Source organism: Delphinapterus leucas, chromosome 19, assembly GCF_059928025.1.
Source record: "Delphinapterus leucas isolate spDelLeu-1000000601 "Yukka" chromosome 19, BTC_Dleu_Yukka2, whole genome shotgun sequence".
Classification (NCBI taxonomy): Eukaryota; Metazoa; Chordata; class Mammalia; order Artiodactyla; family Monodontidae; genus Delphinapterus; species Delphinapterus leucas.
The window spans coordinates 6,791,379-6,809,111 of NC_143147.1; the positions used below are offsets into that span (position 1 = coordinate 6,791,379).

Below are 17,733 nucleotides of genomic sequence, written 5' to 3' on the forward strand. Positions count from 1 at the left end.
ATCAAAGAACCATCATTTATTTATCGGATCCTCCGGTGGTGGCCAGCTGGCATGTCTCCACGGTTCTGCTCTTGAGAACAGTGACGCCCTGAGCATCCTTGTGTGTAACATACCTTTGTGCACGTGAGCAACTCCACACCTATCTTTCTAGAGGGAATCACTAGGTCAAAGGGTGTGCATGCTTAAAATTTTAATAGAATGGCGAAATTGCCCTCCTGCTGGACTTTGTGTGTCCAGTGCCTGTCATTCTCTTCAAGTGCATTTCTGAGGACTATTGTTATTCGGTGTCTGCAGGAGTCAGAGCTGGAAGGGGCCTCCATGATCCTCTGATCTCCTTCCAGGGCAGCTGCACCTGAGCCCCGGGGAAGGGCGGGGCCCACCTGCCCACAGCACCCTTGGCCGGGGTCGGGTAGGGCAGTGGTTATGGATATGCTGCCCACGTCTGAATTAGGCCTCACCACTTACTGGTTGTACGACCTTGAATGATGTCCTCGACCTTCCTGGGCCTCAGTTTCCTCACCTGTAAGCTGGGAGTAATACTAACCCCAGGCAGCAGTCAGGGAGGGGCTAGTAAGCTGCATTTGGACCATTTGGGGTGGCTTTGGGGGACTGCTGGAGGATGGGAGGTTAACAGTGACACCCATCAGGCACCACTTGGCACTGCCAGAACTGCCTTCCAATGGTGGTAGTTGGGTTTAGTGAGATTATATGTGATGGAACCTAGCATCCAGCATAGAGCACACTGACAGCACTCCGTGACCATGGAACCCCGAGAGCCGACGTGATGGCTGACAGGGGCTAGACCAGGGCCAGGGAGACCCACCTTCCTGAGAGACTGGCCAGGACAGTGAGGCCCGACCGAGAGGAAAAGAGGGGACCCAAGGAAGAGGGCCGACCTGGCCCCCCGCTTGTTATTGTAAATAAAGTTTTATTGGAACACAGCCTCACCCACGTGCTTATGTATTGTCTATGAAGCCTCCACGGGACAACAGCAAGAGGGGGTTAACTTGTGACAGAGACCATGGAGCCTGCAAAGCGTAAAATACAAGCTCACCAACCCCGACATAGAGGTTCTAGGCATAATAAAAGCTGAAAGTTTCGGAGCAGTTACTGTTTCAGATATCAAACTAGACAACGTCACGTGTATTAATATATTTTGTCCTCACACAATAACCTATGAGTAGACACTGTTTGTGGCAGCCAGTCTCAAGGGGGCCCCTGGTGAAGCTCACGGAAACGGGACTGAGGCCCTGGGGCAGTGCCCGGGGCTGGGGCAGTGGTGCTGACTCATAGAAGGCGGAGGGACTTTGAGACCCTGCTGGCTTCTGCCTCCCCCTCCTGGAGCACTTTGGGGATCCCTGAGCTGTGGGGAGAGCCTGGGCACCGTCTCACTGGGCTCACACTAGACCCCCAGGCCAGGCCAGCAGGACGGAGCCGGGGCCCAGTCAGCCCGCACAACCGAGAGAGGCAATAAAGCAGCGGCCGGTGGCGCTGGGTCGGTGGGTGGTTTCATGCAGCCGTGTGACCTCCTGGGCCCTCCTGGGCTGGCGACCTCGTGGGCTGTCCCTCCCACTCTCCCTGAACCAGTGGGCCACGCCCCTGCCCCTACAGTAACTCCCTCGAGGAGTTTTTCCAGATGCCGGTTAAATCCGAATATCTGGGAATGGGGGCCTAGAGTAGGTATTTTTTAAATCGCTCAAGACTGGAGAACCACAGCTCCGCCACTGTTTCCAAAACTCGCCTAAAGATCAGGCAGGCCTGGCAATCCATGGCTTCCAGAGCGCCGACAGGCCCTGGTTCGGCATTTCCAGGGAAGGCCCCGTGAGCTGGAGAAGCAACACATCCCCCAGGTGAATCTTATTACCAAGTTAAGAAGCAGAGGGGGAGAGGAGGGCCAGCCCCCAGATGGGAGGACTGTCCGGGAGTTTCCTGTTCTGTGAAACACAGGCTCACCAAATCCCCAGCTGTGTCCTCTTGGGTGGTCCCAACAGAAGTAAGTGCTTACGTGGGCCAGAGTCAGGCCAAAGGGTGCCCCTCCGAGCCTCACTCACCACGGCCCAGACTGGGGACGTTCGCGGGGCCGCCCAGCCAGTGGACTCTGAGGCAGCGGTGAGAAATCATGAGGCACTGACACACGTGACGACACAGGGTGCACAGACCCACAGGTGAGTGAGAAAGCCAGACACAGAGCGCACGTTGCACTCACACGGGGCTCAAGGGCCGAGTAGGCTGACCCACGGTGACCGAGATTAGAGCAGTTCCCTCTGTGAGTCCACACGGGGGTTCCATAGCTGGGTCTAAGAGTAGATACGCACACATGTGCACACACAAGTCCCGCTCCTTACAGGATGCTGTCAGGTGTGCAGAGCACGACTTGCCTGCATTTGGGGCCCAGGTGAGAGAGCTTTGCTTGCTTGCCTGTTTATTGCCTATTTGAGCTTCACATTATCCACAGAGATGTCTGCAGTGAACAGATCATAAGTGTACAGCCCGATGAATGTTTCTGTGTTCATGTGCAGTATTTGACCTTGTCCCAAGTGCTGTTCTAGGATCCCGGAAACGGAAACCAAGGCTGGAAGACACCCTGTTCGCATGGGTTTTATACTCTGGTGGGGGAGAGACAGCAATACGAGACAGAACGGTTAGTTTTCGTTGGTTCACACTTTGTGAGTGCCTACCACATGCCAGGCAGTGAAGCAGGCGCGGAAATGCAGCCGGAACCACGACCCAGCCCTGCTCGGACAGTGCCACAGTCTGGTCATGTGTGGAGAGCCCCACTTGGAAGGGTTAAGTACACCCGTCCGTCCTGAATATTTCCCGAAGTCTCCCACTGACTCTGTCCTAATTCAAGCCTCTACCTTCGCTGCTCTGTGGCCTGTGGGAGTAGTTTCCTAACCAGTCATGTTTCTGGTCTCCACCTCTGCTTCATTCTCCAGGCCAATAGCCCTTCTTAAGTGTTCAATCTAAAGATTTCACTTAATGGTTCCCTACTGCCCGGGCAGCTCTGGGGTCAGTCTGTGCGGGCTTGAATCCTCACTTGGAGAGTGCATGTTGGGACCACAGGCAAGCTCTTTAAACGCCCTGTAAGATGGAGACAAAACAACAATGATAATAAACACCAACACCACCCATCTCCCTGAAGACGGTGAGCTTTAATCTACCGTAATAGGTATTCGTTCAGCGAGAGCTAAACCTGTGCGAGCGCCATCTGTTTGCTGTTCCCCTTCACTCTCACTTCTCTGTGCTACTTCTGTCTGGTGCGACTTCCCTCTGCCTTCTCCTGGCTGGTTCTTATTCAGCTCAGGTCTCAGCCTGGCACTGCCTCCACCAAGGAGCCCTCCCTGAAGCCACAGACAGAGCTGGGTGCGCTTGACTGGACCCTCACAACACCCCAGATTGAATTTGTCCGTCTGCCCTCTGTTCTTATTTGTCTCCGCTTGCTCAAGCGTGAGCTCCTCCCAGGCAGGCCCGAATCAAATGCCTCTTTATTTCCCCAGCTGCAGACCCTTGCCATTCAAGGCAGGCACTGGATGTGTCCGCTGACTTGAGCGGAACCTGCCAAGCATTTTCTTTTTTCTTTTTATTATTTATTTTTTTGGCCACCCCATGTGGCATGCGGGATCTTAGTTCCCCAACTAGGGATCGAACCCATGGCCCCTGCAGTGGAAGCACGGAGTCTTAACCACTGGACCTGCAGGGAAGTCCCCCAAGGATTTTCTTAAGGGAAGGGGCCTTTGAGTTGGCCTTGAGGCATGGGTAGGACTTTAAAAAGTTATTTTAAAACAAGTTATACATGCACACAATATCAAATCCAAAGTAGGACTTTAAAAAGTTACTTTAAAACAAGTTATACATGCACACAATATCAAATCCAAAGAAACAAAAGGGCTCACAGTGAAAATTAAAAGTAGGTCACCTCTCACCACCCAGCTCCCTCCCCAGAGGCCACCATTGGTGTCAGTTTCTGAGTATTCTGTGCAATTGTCTGTCTTCCCCACCACACACACACTTTTTTATTTTGCAAAAATTTAAACCAACAGAAAAGTTGCAAGGATAGGACAATAAACACCTTTTGCTTGGATTCACCAATTAACATTTTGGCACATTATGCTAAATATTTGATAGGCATTATATCATGTAATGCTAACAATAAGCACACAATCATGCCAATTTTGTAGATGAGGTAACTGAGGCAGCAGGTAGGTGAAGGCACTCAACCAAGGTCAAGAGCTGGCCTTCCCCCTTAGGTGACCACAGGAGTTTGATCCACCTTTCTTCAGCTCTCTTGGGAGGAAAGTATTTTCTTACACTGACTTGAAACTCACCTCCCCGGGCTGTTCACCGGATGCTCAACGGAAAAGTACACAGCCCTGGAAGCAGTTGCTGCTTCTCCTGAAACCTTCCATTCCCTTAGCAACAGCTGCTGTCGCTGCCACTAACACATGCTTCAGTGTCCCCTCCTCTGTGAGGGCTGAGCTGGCTCACCCCCCGTTTGGAAACTCCCATGGTAGACTCCTGGCTGCCGGCAGGATGACCTTTACGCGCGCCCGAGCTTGGAACCCGAGGCGTGGGGTGCCCTGGCCCTCGGGAATCCCTCAGCCTCATCCGTCCTGCTCCTTCCTCTGCTACCTCCACCCCAGCCCCTCTCGACCTCTCACCTTCTGCTTGAATTTCCCCTCCTCTCTGAAGCCGCCCCTAATTTCCCGAAGGAGCCCCCCTCTCTTGGCTGCTGAGCCTTCTGCCTGCGCCCCCTTTACAGTCTTCTCCAAGTGGTCTTCTGGCCAGGAGGCTGGACAGTGGACGATTGGAGTGACAGTTGGCCCGCCTAGTAGACCCCGCACACGCACACATCGGAGCCTTATTTTCCTCAAGCACGTAGTGGGGACAGGAATGCCTGGCTCAGTACCTGGCACCGCGTCAGCCCTTACTAATCTTCTGCAATAGAACTGACAGCTCTTCCGGGCTGACATCTCTAAGTCACCCCCGCCGCCCAAAACCCTATGTCCCTCTCCTTAACTTCTCTGCGCCTCAGTGTCCGCCCTCATAAGATGGGGATGGGGATGGGGAGGCTGTGAGCCTTCACTGAGCTCATGCATATCAAGTACTTGGAACAGTATGTAGCCTTGCTAACCGCCACGCGGGGCCGGCGCATAGTGGGTGTCAAACTAATCGTCTCCGCGTGGGCGCGGGACCGCGAGGTTGCAGGAACTGTTTGCAGAGCCAGCCCGCCGTCCCCGCCCCCGCCCCCGCCCCCGCCCCCGCCCCCGCCTCCGCCTCCGCCTCCGCCTGCAGGGCCCGCCCCGCCTTCAGGCCCCCGCCCCTCCCGCAGGCCGCGCCCCCCCCCGCCCGCAGGCCCCGCCCACGCAGCTGTCAGGACCGGCGGCCGCGCGCCCGTCCACCAAGCCTGAACTCCCCACCACGCCCCGCCTTACTTCGCCTACACAAGTTACCTTGCGCCAGGCCGCCTTTTGTCCCACCCCCGGCTCCCATTGGCCAGGGCGTTTCTTTGTTAGCCAGGACGCGTCGCTGCCATTGGCCCGCCGGGCCGCCGATCGCGCCGGGAAGCGGTCCCGCCCCGCGCGCCGCCACGCCCCGCGCGCTGGCCTGTCGCTCCCTCGCGCGCGCCTGCCGTCCTGGAGTGCGCCCGGCGTTCCGTTCCCCTTCGCTGCGGCCGAGGGCGGCGCGGGCACCGAGCGCGGGGATCGGCGGGGCGGCGGCGGGAGTGGGAGTGGGCGCGCGAGGCCGCGTCCATGGGCCCGGGACCGGCGGGCGGCGGCGGCGGCGGCGGCGGCGGCGGCGGCGGCGGCGGCGGCGGCGCGGGCGGGCGGCGGGGGCCGCGCGCTCTGTGAGGCGCCGGCCTGCGTGCGCGGCTGGAGGCGGCGGCCGGGGATGCGGCGGTGCCCGGCCTGAGCCCGTTCCCGGCCATGTCGGCGGCCAAGGAGAACCCGTGCAGGAAATTCCAGGCCAACATCTTCAACAAGAGCAAGTGTCAGAACTGTTTCAAGCCCCGCGAGTCGCATCTGCTCAACGACGAGGACCTGACGCAGGTGAGCGGGCGGCGCGGGCGGGGCGGACAAAGCGGCGCCCGCGGGACGGAGCGGCGCCCTCCGCTCGCCGCCCGGTGACTCATGCGTTTCGGCGTCTCGAGGCGCCCGGCCGAGCGCGGGAACAAAGCGCGGGGCCACACTCGGCCGCCCGGCTCCGCGCCCTCTCCCACCGGCGGCCACCGGGCGGGGGCGACTTGGGTCCGGGTCTCGCTCTGGGCCGCGACCCGGGGCCGCCGGCGGGGGAGGGGCTCGCACGGCCTCCCCGCCCCCAGGGTCGCCGCTCCCGGCCGAGTCTCTGTCCCTCGTCCCTGGGGGGTTTCGCACGCTTTGGCGGCGGAAACCCGCCCACAGCGCGGCGCCGGGCCGTCCCGCGTGCCCCCGGCGCGGGTCCTGGGCCCGGCCGGCCCTTCCGGAGCTGGGCTCTGCGGCCCCGCGCGGCCACTCCCGCTTTCCCGGCCGGCCCCGCCCCCCCCACCCCCGGCCTCTCCGCAGCCTCCGTCCCCCCAACCGCCACGAGCTTCCCTTGGTTCCTCTGCGCGAGGCCGGGAGCCCCTTCCCGTTCCAGCCCAGCTGACTTCGTCGTGGGCGCTCCTTCCACCGACACGCTGCTTTGGAGTGGACCGGCCTGGCGGTTTCTCTTGCTGCGAAGTGTTTACACGGCCGGCCGAGTGGGTGGCAGGGCAGGGGTGACGGCCTGGGACCGGCTGCCTTCCCCAGTGGCCAGAAAGAAACTTCTGGTACCCGAGACCCAGAGCTTCACCCCGCACCCAGGGCTGCGGAGTCAGAGCGTTAGGACGGCAGGGTCCGTGTCCTGGTGGTGTGCCGGGCTGTGGTGGGCTTCTGAGGGAGATGCTCTCCTCTCCACTGGACGCCTTGCCCTGGGAAGCAGTTCATGTGGCCATGAGGGTCCTGGACCAGGAGTCAGGGGACTGAACTTCTAGGCTTGGCTATCACTTGCAGCTGCGTGACCTTGAACAAGTCCCTTTGCCTCCTTATAGTTTATTTTCCTTCTCTGTAAATTGGGAGCAGGGATCCCTGGCTCTCCTGCCTCACTAGGCTGTTGTGAAAAGCAAGGCATGACATCGTATGAAACTTTTTCTTCTTGCAGTTTAAAAAATAAATGAACAGGAATCACCTACAGAACAGTAAGCTTGGATTTAGGAAGTTTCTGGCTTGGCAAGGGTTATTCTGAGAGAGTTTTCTGGTTATTCCAGGCAGCTGCCTAAATTGGGTGTTTACACCTCATAGGGCTTGTTTTCCGATTCTTAAACTTAGATGAATTAGAGTGGAATCTGCATATTTGAATTGAATCTGTTTTTAAAATGCTGATTATTAATTGGATTTGGTGGGGAGGGGGATGTCACAGATTTAAAAGTACCTTAATCTTGCACTGTATTCACAGTTGAATTGTGGGTTTTGAAATAGGCCTGGGCCCTCCAGGGCACAAGTGGAATGGTCGTTTCTGAAATGAGTGGGGTTATTTGTGCTGGGAGAGACTAGGCCAGCCTTCTACCTCTTGGGATCTTTCAGGAAGAAACTGTTCTTGAAGAGAGACGGAGGGAGACTCAGGGCTGTTGCCAGCAGCCTTAGCTGCTGCTCCCTGCATCCGGCCCTCCCCCAGCCTCTTACTCTCATCCTCATGGCTCCATTAGAAAACCTCAGCCAATCGGTTCCCATCAGTCTCCTTCAAGCCCCTGCTTCCTGTTGCCCCTCCCACCCTGAGCTTATTTTAGACCATCAAGGCTGGAAGATAGATCAGTGATCATTGAGGCCACCTCCTCTTTAAGGCATTTATCCTTTAGTCCTTCTCCTATGCATTTCTCTGCATACATGCAGACTCAAGTACAGTTAAAAAACCTATTTAAACCTAAACTGTATGTGCGTTTTTGCTCTGAAATATATTTTGTTTTTTCTGCTTAATGATGTTTTATAGCCATTTTCATGGTAATACATATCAATATACCAAACTTGTTTTTTGCACATTGTACCATCAGGGATGTTTTGCATATTGTACCATCAGGGATGTACCATAGTTTAACCATTCCCTTATTGGTGGACAGCAAGGTTACTTCCAGGTTTTGTCATTATAGACAGTGAATGCCTCAACGAACAGCTTTCTAACTGCTTTTGGGTGTGTGTGTGTGTGTGTGTGTGTGTGTGTGTGTGTGAGAGAGAGAGAGCGAGAATGCATGTGCGTGTGCGCACGAATGCAAGTATTTCTCTGGGGGCAGATACCTAAAAATAGAATAGTTAGGTTGACATCAAGTGCATTAAATTTTTTTTTTCTACAGATAATCACCAAATTGTCTTCCAAAAAAGCTGTATCATACCATTGCCAGGATTGGGTATTATCAAATGATTTAATTCTTTAATAATTTCCCTAGTTACCAGTGAGATTAAGCCTCTTTTAGTAGTATTTATTGAATATATTTTGTTCTTTTGTGGATTTTCATATTATTTGCTCATTTTTCTATCGGGTTAGGGCCCCCCCACCATTGATTTGTAGGACCTTCTGTATATACTCTAGGTCAGCGGTCCACAAACTTTTCCTAAAGGTCAGATAGTAAATATTTCAGCCTTGTGGGCCATAAGATCTTAGTGACTACTATGTAGCTTTGCCATTGTAGCACAAAAGCCGATGTGTGAAGTTGCTGTATATAAGACATACACTAAGGGGTATGGCTCTTTCCAGTGAAACTTTATTTACAAAAATAGGTAGCTGGCAGGATCGGCCTGTGAGCCATGGTTTGCCGACTCCTGCTCTAGATGTTAATCTGGCACCTGTCATACATTGTCTTTAATTGTATGGTCATTTCTCTTTCTCATGTGGTAGTTTTAAATATGACAGTTTAATTTCCATGTTTTCCTTTATAGTTTGTAGTTTCATTCTCATTCTTATGAAGGTGTTCTTTCCAATGTTATAAAATAGTCTCTGATGTTTTTCTTAGTTCTTTTATAGTTATTTTTATGCTTAGCTTTGCTTGTTCGTTTGGTTTTTGGCTGCACCGCATGGCTTGTGGGACCTTAGTTCCCTGACCAGGGATCGAACCCAGGCCCTTGGCAGTGAAAGCGTGGAGTCCTAACCACTGGACCTCCAGGGAATTTCCTATGCTTAGCTTTTTAATCCATTGGATTTGTGTTTTAGGAAGATAATTCTGGCTAAAGGCAGAAGTTCTAATAGATGCTTTTGAAGAAGTCCAGTTAAATGTCAGTAAAGATCTTCTCTAGGTCAGTGCTGGCCAGGAGGGAAAGGAGTCGTCAGACACCAGGGACAGGATATTAGCAGTTGATCAGAGTGGGGATTGAGGAAACCTGGGTGGATAAAAGTACCCTTAATGGCAGTTGAGAATAGCAGATTTGGAGTAGATTTGAGGGAGCGGGGAGGAGTAAAAATAGTGTGGTAAATTTGACTTGGAGGAGGTGGAGGTCCAATTTGGTCCTTAGGTGGAGTCACCCACTTAAGGCAGTAGGCGGTTAGAGCTGGAGGAGGGGTGGGGCCAGGTGGGAATTCTGATGTCATGGGAGTGAATGGAGTCACTCAGGAGGCTGTGTAGAGTGAAATGAGAATAGAGGGAGCAGAGCAGCAGGTCTGGAACTAGGGTTCTTGGCTTCCAGGTCCTCGTCCCAGCCTGGGTTCCTGGTGGGTATTGACCTGACATGATGTCTCATTCTCCTGCTGACTCGTGCACTATTAGGAATCACTTTTTGTGGAAGGAGTCACCAAACTCCAGTTCTAGTCCCTGGTCTAGCATTGTTTTGTTGTGGGACCTTGGCTGGGTTGTTTCTCCCTCCTGGAGAATGAGCAGGTTGGTCTTGATCTTTCCCAGCTCTTCAGTCCTTCTTTGTCCCCCCTCAGCCCTCCTGGTCTAATTCTGCCCCTTGCTGTGTCCATACTCCGCTGCTGGGACTGCTGGGGCCTTGGTGTAGGAATCCCAGACATAGAGGTGGGTGGGCCAGGAGTTGGCCTCAGTGAATCATTTCATCAGTCATTTCAGTCAATCATTTCATCATTTCCCTTTGTTCCTGTGACTTTCTTGGAAGTTCCATGGTATGGAACTTCTTTATTTGACTTAACATTCATCTCAGAAACAATGGGAAGATTCCATGCCCCCCCTTTTTAGAAGATTTGTGATTATTCACAGATTGGTAGATAGTTTGGCAAGGGGTGTGTCAGAAGTTCCAGACCTTACAAATGGCCAGTAAGCACATGAAAAGATGGTCAGCATCATTAGTCATTAGGGAAATGCAAATTGAAACCATAATGAGGTACTACTTCACACCTACTAGGATGGCTTTAGTAGAAAAGGGGAAGTATTAAGTGTGGTGAAAATGTGGAGAAATTGGAGCCCTTGTGCATTGCTCGTGGGAATGTAAAATGGTACAGCCGCTGTGGAAGTCAGTTTGGCAGTTCATCAGAACAATTAGCGTATGACTCAGTGATTCCATTGCTAGCATATACCCAAAAGAATTGAAAACAGGTATTCAAACAAATAGTTTTATGCATATGTTTGTAAGAGTGCTATTCACAATATCTAAAAAGTAGCAACAACCCAAATATTGATCAGTGGATGAATAGATAAACAAATTGTGGTCTAATCCATACAATGGAATATCATTCAGTCATAAAAAGGAATGAAGTACTGAGACATGCTACAACATGATGGACCCTCAGAAACATGATATTAAGTGAAAAGAATCAGACTCAAAAGGTCACATACTGTATGATTCCACTTATATGAAATGTCTACAACAGGTAAATCTGTAAAAACAGAAAGCAAGTTAGTGGTTGCCAAGGTTCTGGTAAGGGGGGAATGGGGAGTGCCTGCTGATGGGGTTGGGGTTCTGTTTTCGGGTAATGAAATGTTTTAGAATTAGATAGAGATGCTGTTTATATAACATGAGGAAATTACTAAATGCCACTGAATTATGCATTTTAAAGTGGTTAATTTTATGTGATGTGAATTTTATCTCAGTTAAAAAAATAAACGTGCAAAAATCACACACACACACAAATTCCAAACCTGCCCCCTGCTCCTTGTGTCATTGGAGTGAATATCTGATTGTTTCTGGAGTCTAGACAAGGGATTGGCAAATTTTTTCTTAAAGGGCCAGATAGTATATATTTTAGGCTTTGCAGGCCCATAGGAAAAATCAAGGAATTTAAGTAGGTACTTATATAACTCTTTGAAAATGTAAAAACCATTCTTGGTTTTGAGACCTTAAAAAAATAGCCAATGGGCTAGATTTGGTCAATGGAACGAGCATACATAGGTTGCCAACACCCCTGGGTTAGACCAGCCCTGCCCAATAGAAGTGTAATGCGAGCAACATATGTAATTTAAAATTGTCTAGTTGCCACATTTAAAAAGTAAAAAGAAACAGGTGAAATTAACTTTACGTTTTATTTAACGTATCCAAAATATTATCATTTCAACACGTAACAAAGCTGTTATATACATTTCTACCTTTACAGCACCTTTGGTCCGGACTAGCCACTTTCCCAGTGCTCGGTAGCCACGTGTGGCTGGCGCCTACAGTGGTGGATGGGGCGTCTCTGGCTGCAGTGGCCTGGCCTGAGACCCTTGGGGGAAGTCCAGGGTGGGAAGGCTGCGCTTGTGGGTTTTTCTCCTTGGCCTGCATTCGGATTCCTGGAATGTTGGCTCTCTCGTGCTGTTACTCCTGTTTGCATCCCCCTTTTGATGTCTTTTTGCCAACTTCAGGGGGTTCTTTCTTTGAATGTCACTTCTTTTTTGGTGACTCCTTTTACTGTGTTGTAGAGCTCTGGGGCTCTGATCCCTACTCCCTGCAGGGCAGAAGAGAGAAGGGTGTTTGCTGGTCAGGGCTTAGTGGACCTATGCTGTGGGGAGTGAATGAGAGCCCGGGGTGGGGGGGTGGGGACAGGCTTACATGTCCCTCCAGGCACATGGCAGGACGTGGTGACTGCATTCTGCACAACCCTTTGTATTTGCTGAGTGTTTTGCAGCTGTATCCTAGCTGCCTTTTTCCCTGTGTTCTAGCGTGCTACTTGACCTTTCTTTCTGAGTTCCTGTGCCCTTGCCACGCAGAAGGACTACAGTCGACGACCTGTGATTGTTCTTGGCACAGACGTGGCAGTGTGACCCAGAAAGGTTACTTACATTCTCCCGGCCTTGGTTTCCCACCTGTAAAGCAGGTGCCCACATTCTATACACAGGGAGTGGTCCACTAATGGAATGGATGGAGACTCCTGAACCCCCTTTGTGGTAATTAATATTCCAAGAAGCATAATGACGGTCTCTCCTGTGGGGAACAGATCTGCTCTCGCCTGATCACTAGGACCCTGATGTTGTGTAGCTGAAATAAATTTGACTTGGAATACTTATCTTTAAATTGTTCCCAAGCTGCCAGCTAGACTTGAAGGAGAGGAGAGAGCATTGCAATCAGGGAAAGGAGACAAGAGGGAAGTAATATCCTACTGCCCACATCCTCGTCCTGTGGGGGAGCGAGGCACACGGGGAGGCGTGGTGAGCACTGGGTGCCAATTTCGCAGCATTTAATCTGAGAAAACAGGCTTTTCGTTTATCCTTGGAAACTCACTCTCCAAGCATCACTTTCTCATCTGAAACGACATGGTTGGACCAGGTCAGTGGTTTTCAAACTTTAAATTGCGGGGCCTTTTACTCAAAGGAATCTCATACAGAAATATTGTGTATGAAACAGAAAAAGTGACACTGTTCTGGGCGACACGGGGTCAGAGCTTGGCCTCTCAGCCATCTGTTTCCCACCCATGGGACCTCCAGTCATTTCTGAGGTCTTCGAGGGGCAGGTTTGAAAACTCTGCCCTAGGTTTCGTGGTCCCTTCAGTTTGAGCAGCTGAGACTCTGTGAAATTGTCTGCGGCTCTTTCACAGCTGCCCTGGGATGGGACCCCTGAATGCCCATCCCCACGACTCCCATTATACTGTCACTTCCTTTGGAGGCAAGAGAGCCAGAGGATTGATTCGCTGCCATTTTGTTTCTGGAGCCTGGAGCTAGAATCTTCCAAACCACTTGCTGGTTTTCTCAGTCAGGGTCATCCTAGTTCACATGAAACCACAGCCTGGTTCTTGCCTGGAGTCTGTAACCCTTCCAGCTCCTTCCTCCCCTCGCTCAGCTTGGTGTGTGTGCTGCGCTGGACGGTGTCCTGCCCGGTCCTTGGGGCAGCTCGCGGTGAGAGTGAGTCGACGGGCCTGTGGAGTCCTCCTGAGCCTGCTTCGCACTGGATCAGGTGTTGTGTGTACCGTGACTTCCTTCCACCGCCGGCGGCTGGGGAGGCGAGCAGGGCTGGTGGCAACATGGCCACCTGTGGAGTGTAGGGGACGTCGAGTTTCAGAGAGGTTGGGTGCCTGCCTTAGGTCGCGGAGCTGCCTGCGGATGGGGCTGTGTGCCACATGGTGTGCGGCCGGGAACCTGCCCTCCCTCCTCCTGGCAAGGCCGCTTTGACTTGTTAACGTGGTACTGTTTCAGTAGGAGGCTGGGGTATTTATTGCAAGCTGAGTTAGAGCTGTTTAATGGAGCTCTAATTCCTTCCCCCGGGAGGAGGGGCCTGAGGGGCTGGGGGATCCTCCCACCCTTGAGCAGGTGAAGGATTGTCCCCATTAGCAGGTGGAGCCACTGAGACCCAGGGAGGTGCAGCCTAGGTCACAGGAAGGCCAGTGTGGGTTTTTTCAAAGTTTTTCTTGGCCCTCCCTGTGTCTGCTAACATGCATTAACCTTTGCTGTCAGAAACAGGGCCTTACCCTGACTTGGATTCCTTGGTTGCTGGGGGCGCATGGGGCAGGCAGAGCATTTTACAGGTCCTCCCGCAGGTCCTAACATCTCAGCCTTGGAGTGTCTCACGTCCCCTGGACAGGCTGCTGGCCTGTTGCAGTGACCACACCTTTGGTGCAGCCCTGAACAGGAAGCACTGTTTTCCCCTGAGGGATTCAGAATCAGGAAGTAGTTGTGTCCTTGATCCCTAGGTCCTAAAACACTGGTTGGAACAGGCAGACCGGGGAGACTCCATGTGCACCTGCGGTCCCGTTTCTCCCCTCCTAGTACCCTGGCCCACAGCTAAAGGGGCTGGGAGGGGGAGCAGCTGCTGGGAGTCCCAGCTGAACCAGAGAAAGAGTCCAGGTCTCCCGGGTGCCGTACTCAGAGCCTGTCTACCTGGGGCTGGCGGGTCTTCCGCTTAGGGACCGCTCTGACCTAGAAATCTGACACAGTTACACGTGCTCAGGTAAGGGAATGGGAGGGTTAAGGGAGGGGGCTTTCAGCTCAGATTTGGGTCTTATGCTGCTTGAGCAACTTACCCAGAATTTAAGAGTCTGCATCCCTCCTCTGAAAACGGGGGCTGCAACAAGATCCATGTCTGTGGGCGCCTGTGAGGATGGTGGAAGATGCAGGAAATAGCAAGAGTGCCACATCTGTGAATGCTTGCGTGTGTAGTGGGCGCTCAGTATACGGGCTTCGTTTCATCAGCACTGACCCAGAGAGGCGAGCCACCTCTGTGGCGAGGTGCTAGCACGTGGGATGGCTGGCCCTCAGACTCTCTTTCTGTCTGCCCTGTGCCCACAGAGCAGGGGCCCAGGCCGCCTACTCTCCTGCGAGCTGCTTGGCATCACCCTAGCAGCTTCCCCACGTCAGCCCCGAGGGATTGGAAGGGCCTTGTGGGTTTCCTTATGTGGGTTTGATTTTCAGAACATGTTTAAGTGTAAAGAGTGAACTGATTTTAAGAATTTTTAGAGTATAAGAAGCGAAGAGGCAGGACTTCCCTGGTGGTCCAGTGGTTAAGACTCTGCACTTCCATTGCAGGGGGCATGGGTTCGATCCCTAGTCAGGGAACTAAGATCCCATAGGCCGTGCAGCGTGGCCCCCCCGCAAAAAAGCGAAGAGGCCAGACTTACCATTAGAGGGTGTGGGCTGCTCCAGAGGCCAACAGCCAGCGTGACAGCCACCCCTGAGCACCTCCCAAGCCCAGAGAAATGCACAGTGCAAGTCCCGTGAATGGCAGTGGCACATCCCGATTTCAGAAGTCACTTTGCATGGAAGTGTCTGAGTGGCCATCAGCAAGGTGGGAGAGGGTTAAGAGAAGCTGCTTATCCTGCTGGTGTCCCTGGGAGCAGTTGTCTGGGAATCCAAGTTTTCTTGCCCGTGGGCCTGGGGTAAATGGGCAGAGGAGGGTAGAGAGCAGCCTGGGCCCAGTCCTGAATCACTGGGCAGTGAGCAGGAGGTCTGGCCAGGCCCTTTGGTCACCAGCATTGATTAACTCACTTCAGCTGGCAGGTGGGTTCTCCAGCTTCCTCCCCTGCTGTCCCACATCCTTTACAGATCACACACTCTTCCAGGGGGTGGAGCGTTCCGTGGGGTCTAAACAAGCAGATGTGGCTCCTTGCGAGAGCCTGTGAGCAAGCTCTTCTAACAGGCAGATGCCATCTTGGCACACAGCCCGTTGACTCTCATCCCCACGTCTCCCTTCCCTCCTAGAAACCCTGTGAGCTTAGAGGATCTTCCTGGGAACTGGGCCAGCGAGCTGGCCATGCAGCCTTGTCTGGTGTGGCTTTCTATACTTAAATCGAAGGAGCAGTTGACGTGCTCTGAGATTATTTATTGTGGCAGTGGTCAGTGGTGGCATTCATAGCTAACAATAACTGCTGTGTGCCAGGCCACTGTTAACTCATTTATATTCATAACAGCCTTATGAAGTAGAGAGATAAGAAAACTGAGATGGAAAGAGGTCCTAGAACTTGCCCGGGGGTGACACAGCAAGTGGCAGAGGTGGGACGCAAACCCAGATAGTCTGACTTGGCCTCCTCCCACTGTTCCCCTTGTGGACCTGGGTGGGCTCAAGTAGGCTTTCTGGACCTTAGATCTCTAGCTGTGTGTGTCCCTTGGCGCCTCGTGTCCAGCAGCCGGGGGCTGCCCTGCCAGGGGTATATGTGCTGGGAAGGGTGGGGCTGGAGGATGAGGCTTGGGCTGAACTTGTTAAATTTCCTGTCTCTTTTTTTTTTTTTTCCTTCCATTGGACTTTCCTGTCTTACCTGTTACTTTATAGGAAGCACAGCTTTTTGAGGGACAGGGTGTGATATTTTTCCTGCAAAGCCATTGCCTCAGAAATTTGTCCCCACGCATTCTCTAGCATTCCTCCCTTTGCCACAAGTAGCATCGTGTTCCAAAAATTCCACGGCCATCGGCTCCTTGTCAAGCCCAGACAGGGAAGGGGCTTTCTAAAGTGTCCCTTTCCCCTCTTCCTGCAGCTGCTGCTGTCCAGGGAGGAGCCCTGGGCATGGGCTGGGCTTGCAGGGCATGTGTGTGGGCAGAGGGGTGAGTGGGCAGCTGAGCTGGGGCGTGGGAGGGAGGATGGCCAGCAGGCCGGCGGCCTCGTGCCCTCCCGTCTCTGGGCCTGAGATCTAGTGAGGTCTGCATGTGGGTTTTTGTTTGTTCTTGGTTTTTTGAGGTAAAATTCATGGAACGTAAAATTAATCACTTTAAAGCATACAGTTCAGGACTTCCCTGGTGGCGCAGTGGTTAAGAATCCGCCTGCCAATGCAGGGGACACAGGTTTGAGCCCTGGTCTGGGAAGATCCCACATGCCACGGAGCAACTAACCCCATGCACCACAACTACTGAGCCCGTGCGCCACAACTACTGAAGCCCGCGTGCCTAGAGCCCGTGCTCCACAACAAGAGAAGCCACCACAGTGAGAAACCTGCACAACACAAGAGTAGTCCCGCTTGCTGCAACAAGAGAAAGCTGGCGTGCAGCAACGAAGACCCAACGCAACCAAAAATAAATAAATAAATGAAGTGTGCTGTTCAGCTGCGTTTAGCACATTCCCAATATGCTAAGTTCACCAGCACTCGGTAATTTAAGACTTTCATCGCCCCAAAAGAACACGCCATCACTACTGAAGAGCTAGGCTCCACTCCCTACCCCCATCCTCAGCAACCACCAATCTGCTTTTCTTCCCTACGGATTTACCTCTTTTGGAAATTTCACCAAAATGGAATCGTAGAAATTGTGACCCCTTTTGTCTGGCTTTTTGCACCGAGCGTGTTTTCAGGGTTCATGTGGTAGCATGAACCTGTGTTCACTGCTTGTTTCTGGCCGAGTATTGCATTATGTGGCATAGCGCATCTTGTTTATCTCTCTGTCTGTAGATGGACCCTTGGGCTGTCCTGCCTTCTGGCTGTTGTGACTAGTGCTGCTGTGAACACCCACATGCACACTTCTGTCTAACCCTCCTTTCAGCTCTTCTAGGTGGAAACCAGGGGAGGAATTGTTGGGTCCCGTGGAATTCTGTCGTGAGCCGCGTTGGGAAGCGGCACATTAAGCCAGACCTCAGCACTGTGGACTGTGGGGTGGGCGGGCAGATACGGCACTGGGCGGGTGGAGGAGCCTGGGATGGGGACCTGGGGTCTGTGGCAGAGGCGCTGAGCCCGTGTACAGGGCTGGCCGAGCCACCTGGAGCTCTGCTCCCTCCTGAGTATCAGCCTAGCTGCCGAGAAGGAGCTAAGCTGGGGCTTCAGAGTTGTGGGGAAGGGGGCCGAGGGGGCATGGGAGCTGAAGGCCAGGCCGTGTAGGGAGACACCGGTGCACCCCAGGGTGGTGAGGTGCGGAGGAGCTGCTGAGAGCCAGTCTCCGACCGGATCTGGCCTCTTTACTACTTTTTATTTTTATTTTTTGCGTTA

At 52.9% G+C, this 17,733-nt stretch overlaps 1 protein-coding gene across 18 annotated transcripts in view; it reads left to right on the plus strand.

The window, feature by feature from the left end:
• The first annotated feature begins 5,813 nt into the window (after positions 1-5,813).
• Positions 5,814-17,733, plus strand: part of MPRIP (myosin phosphatase Rho interacting protein) — a 129,000-nt gene continuing 117,080 nt past the window's right edge. For 11 of the 18 annotated variants that reach the window (XR_016388815.1, XM_089900178.1, XM_089900164.1 and 8 more), the window contains exon 1: positions 5,817-6,047. Coding sequence is in view for 17 of the 18 variants with exons in the window: in XM_089900178.1 (XP_089756304.1) it covers positions 5,925-6,047 (123 nt within the window). In the remaining variant the exon portion in view is untranslated. Of the gene's footprint in view, positions 6,048-17,733 lie in introns of all 18 variants that reach the window. The other 7 variants (XM_089900163.1, XM_089900175.1, XM_089900176.1 and 4 more) reach the window with 3 other exon arrangements.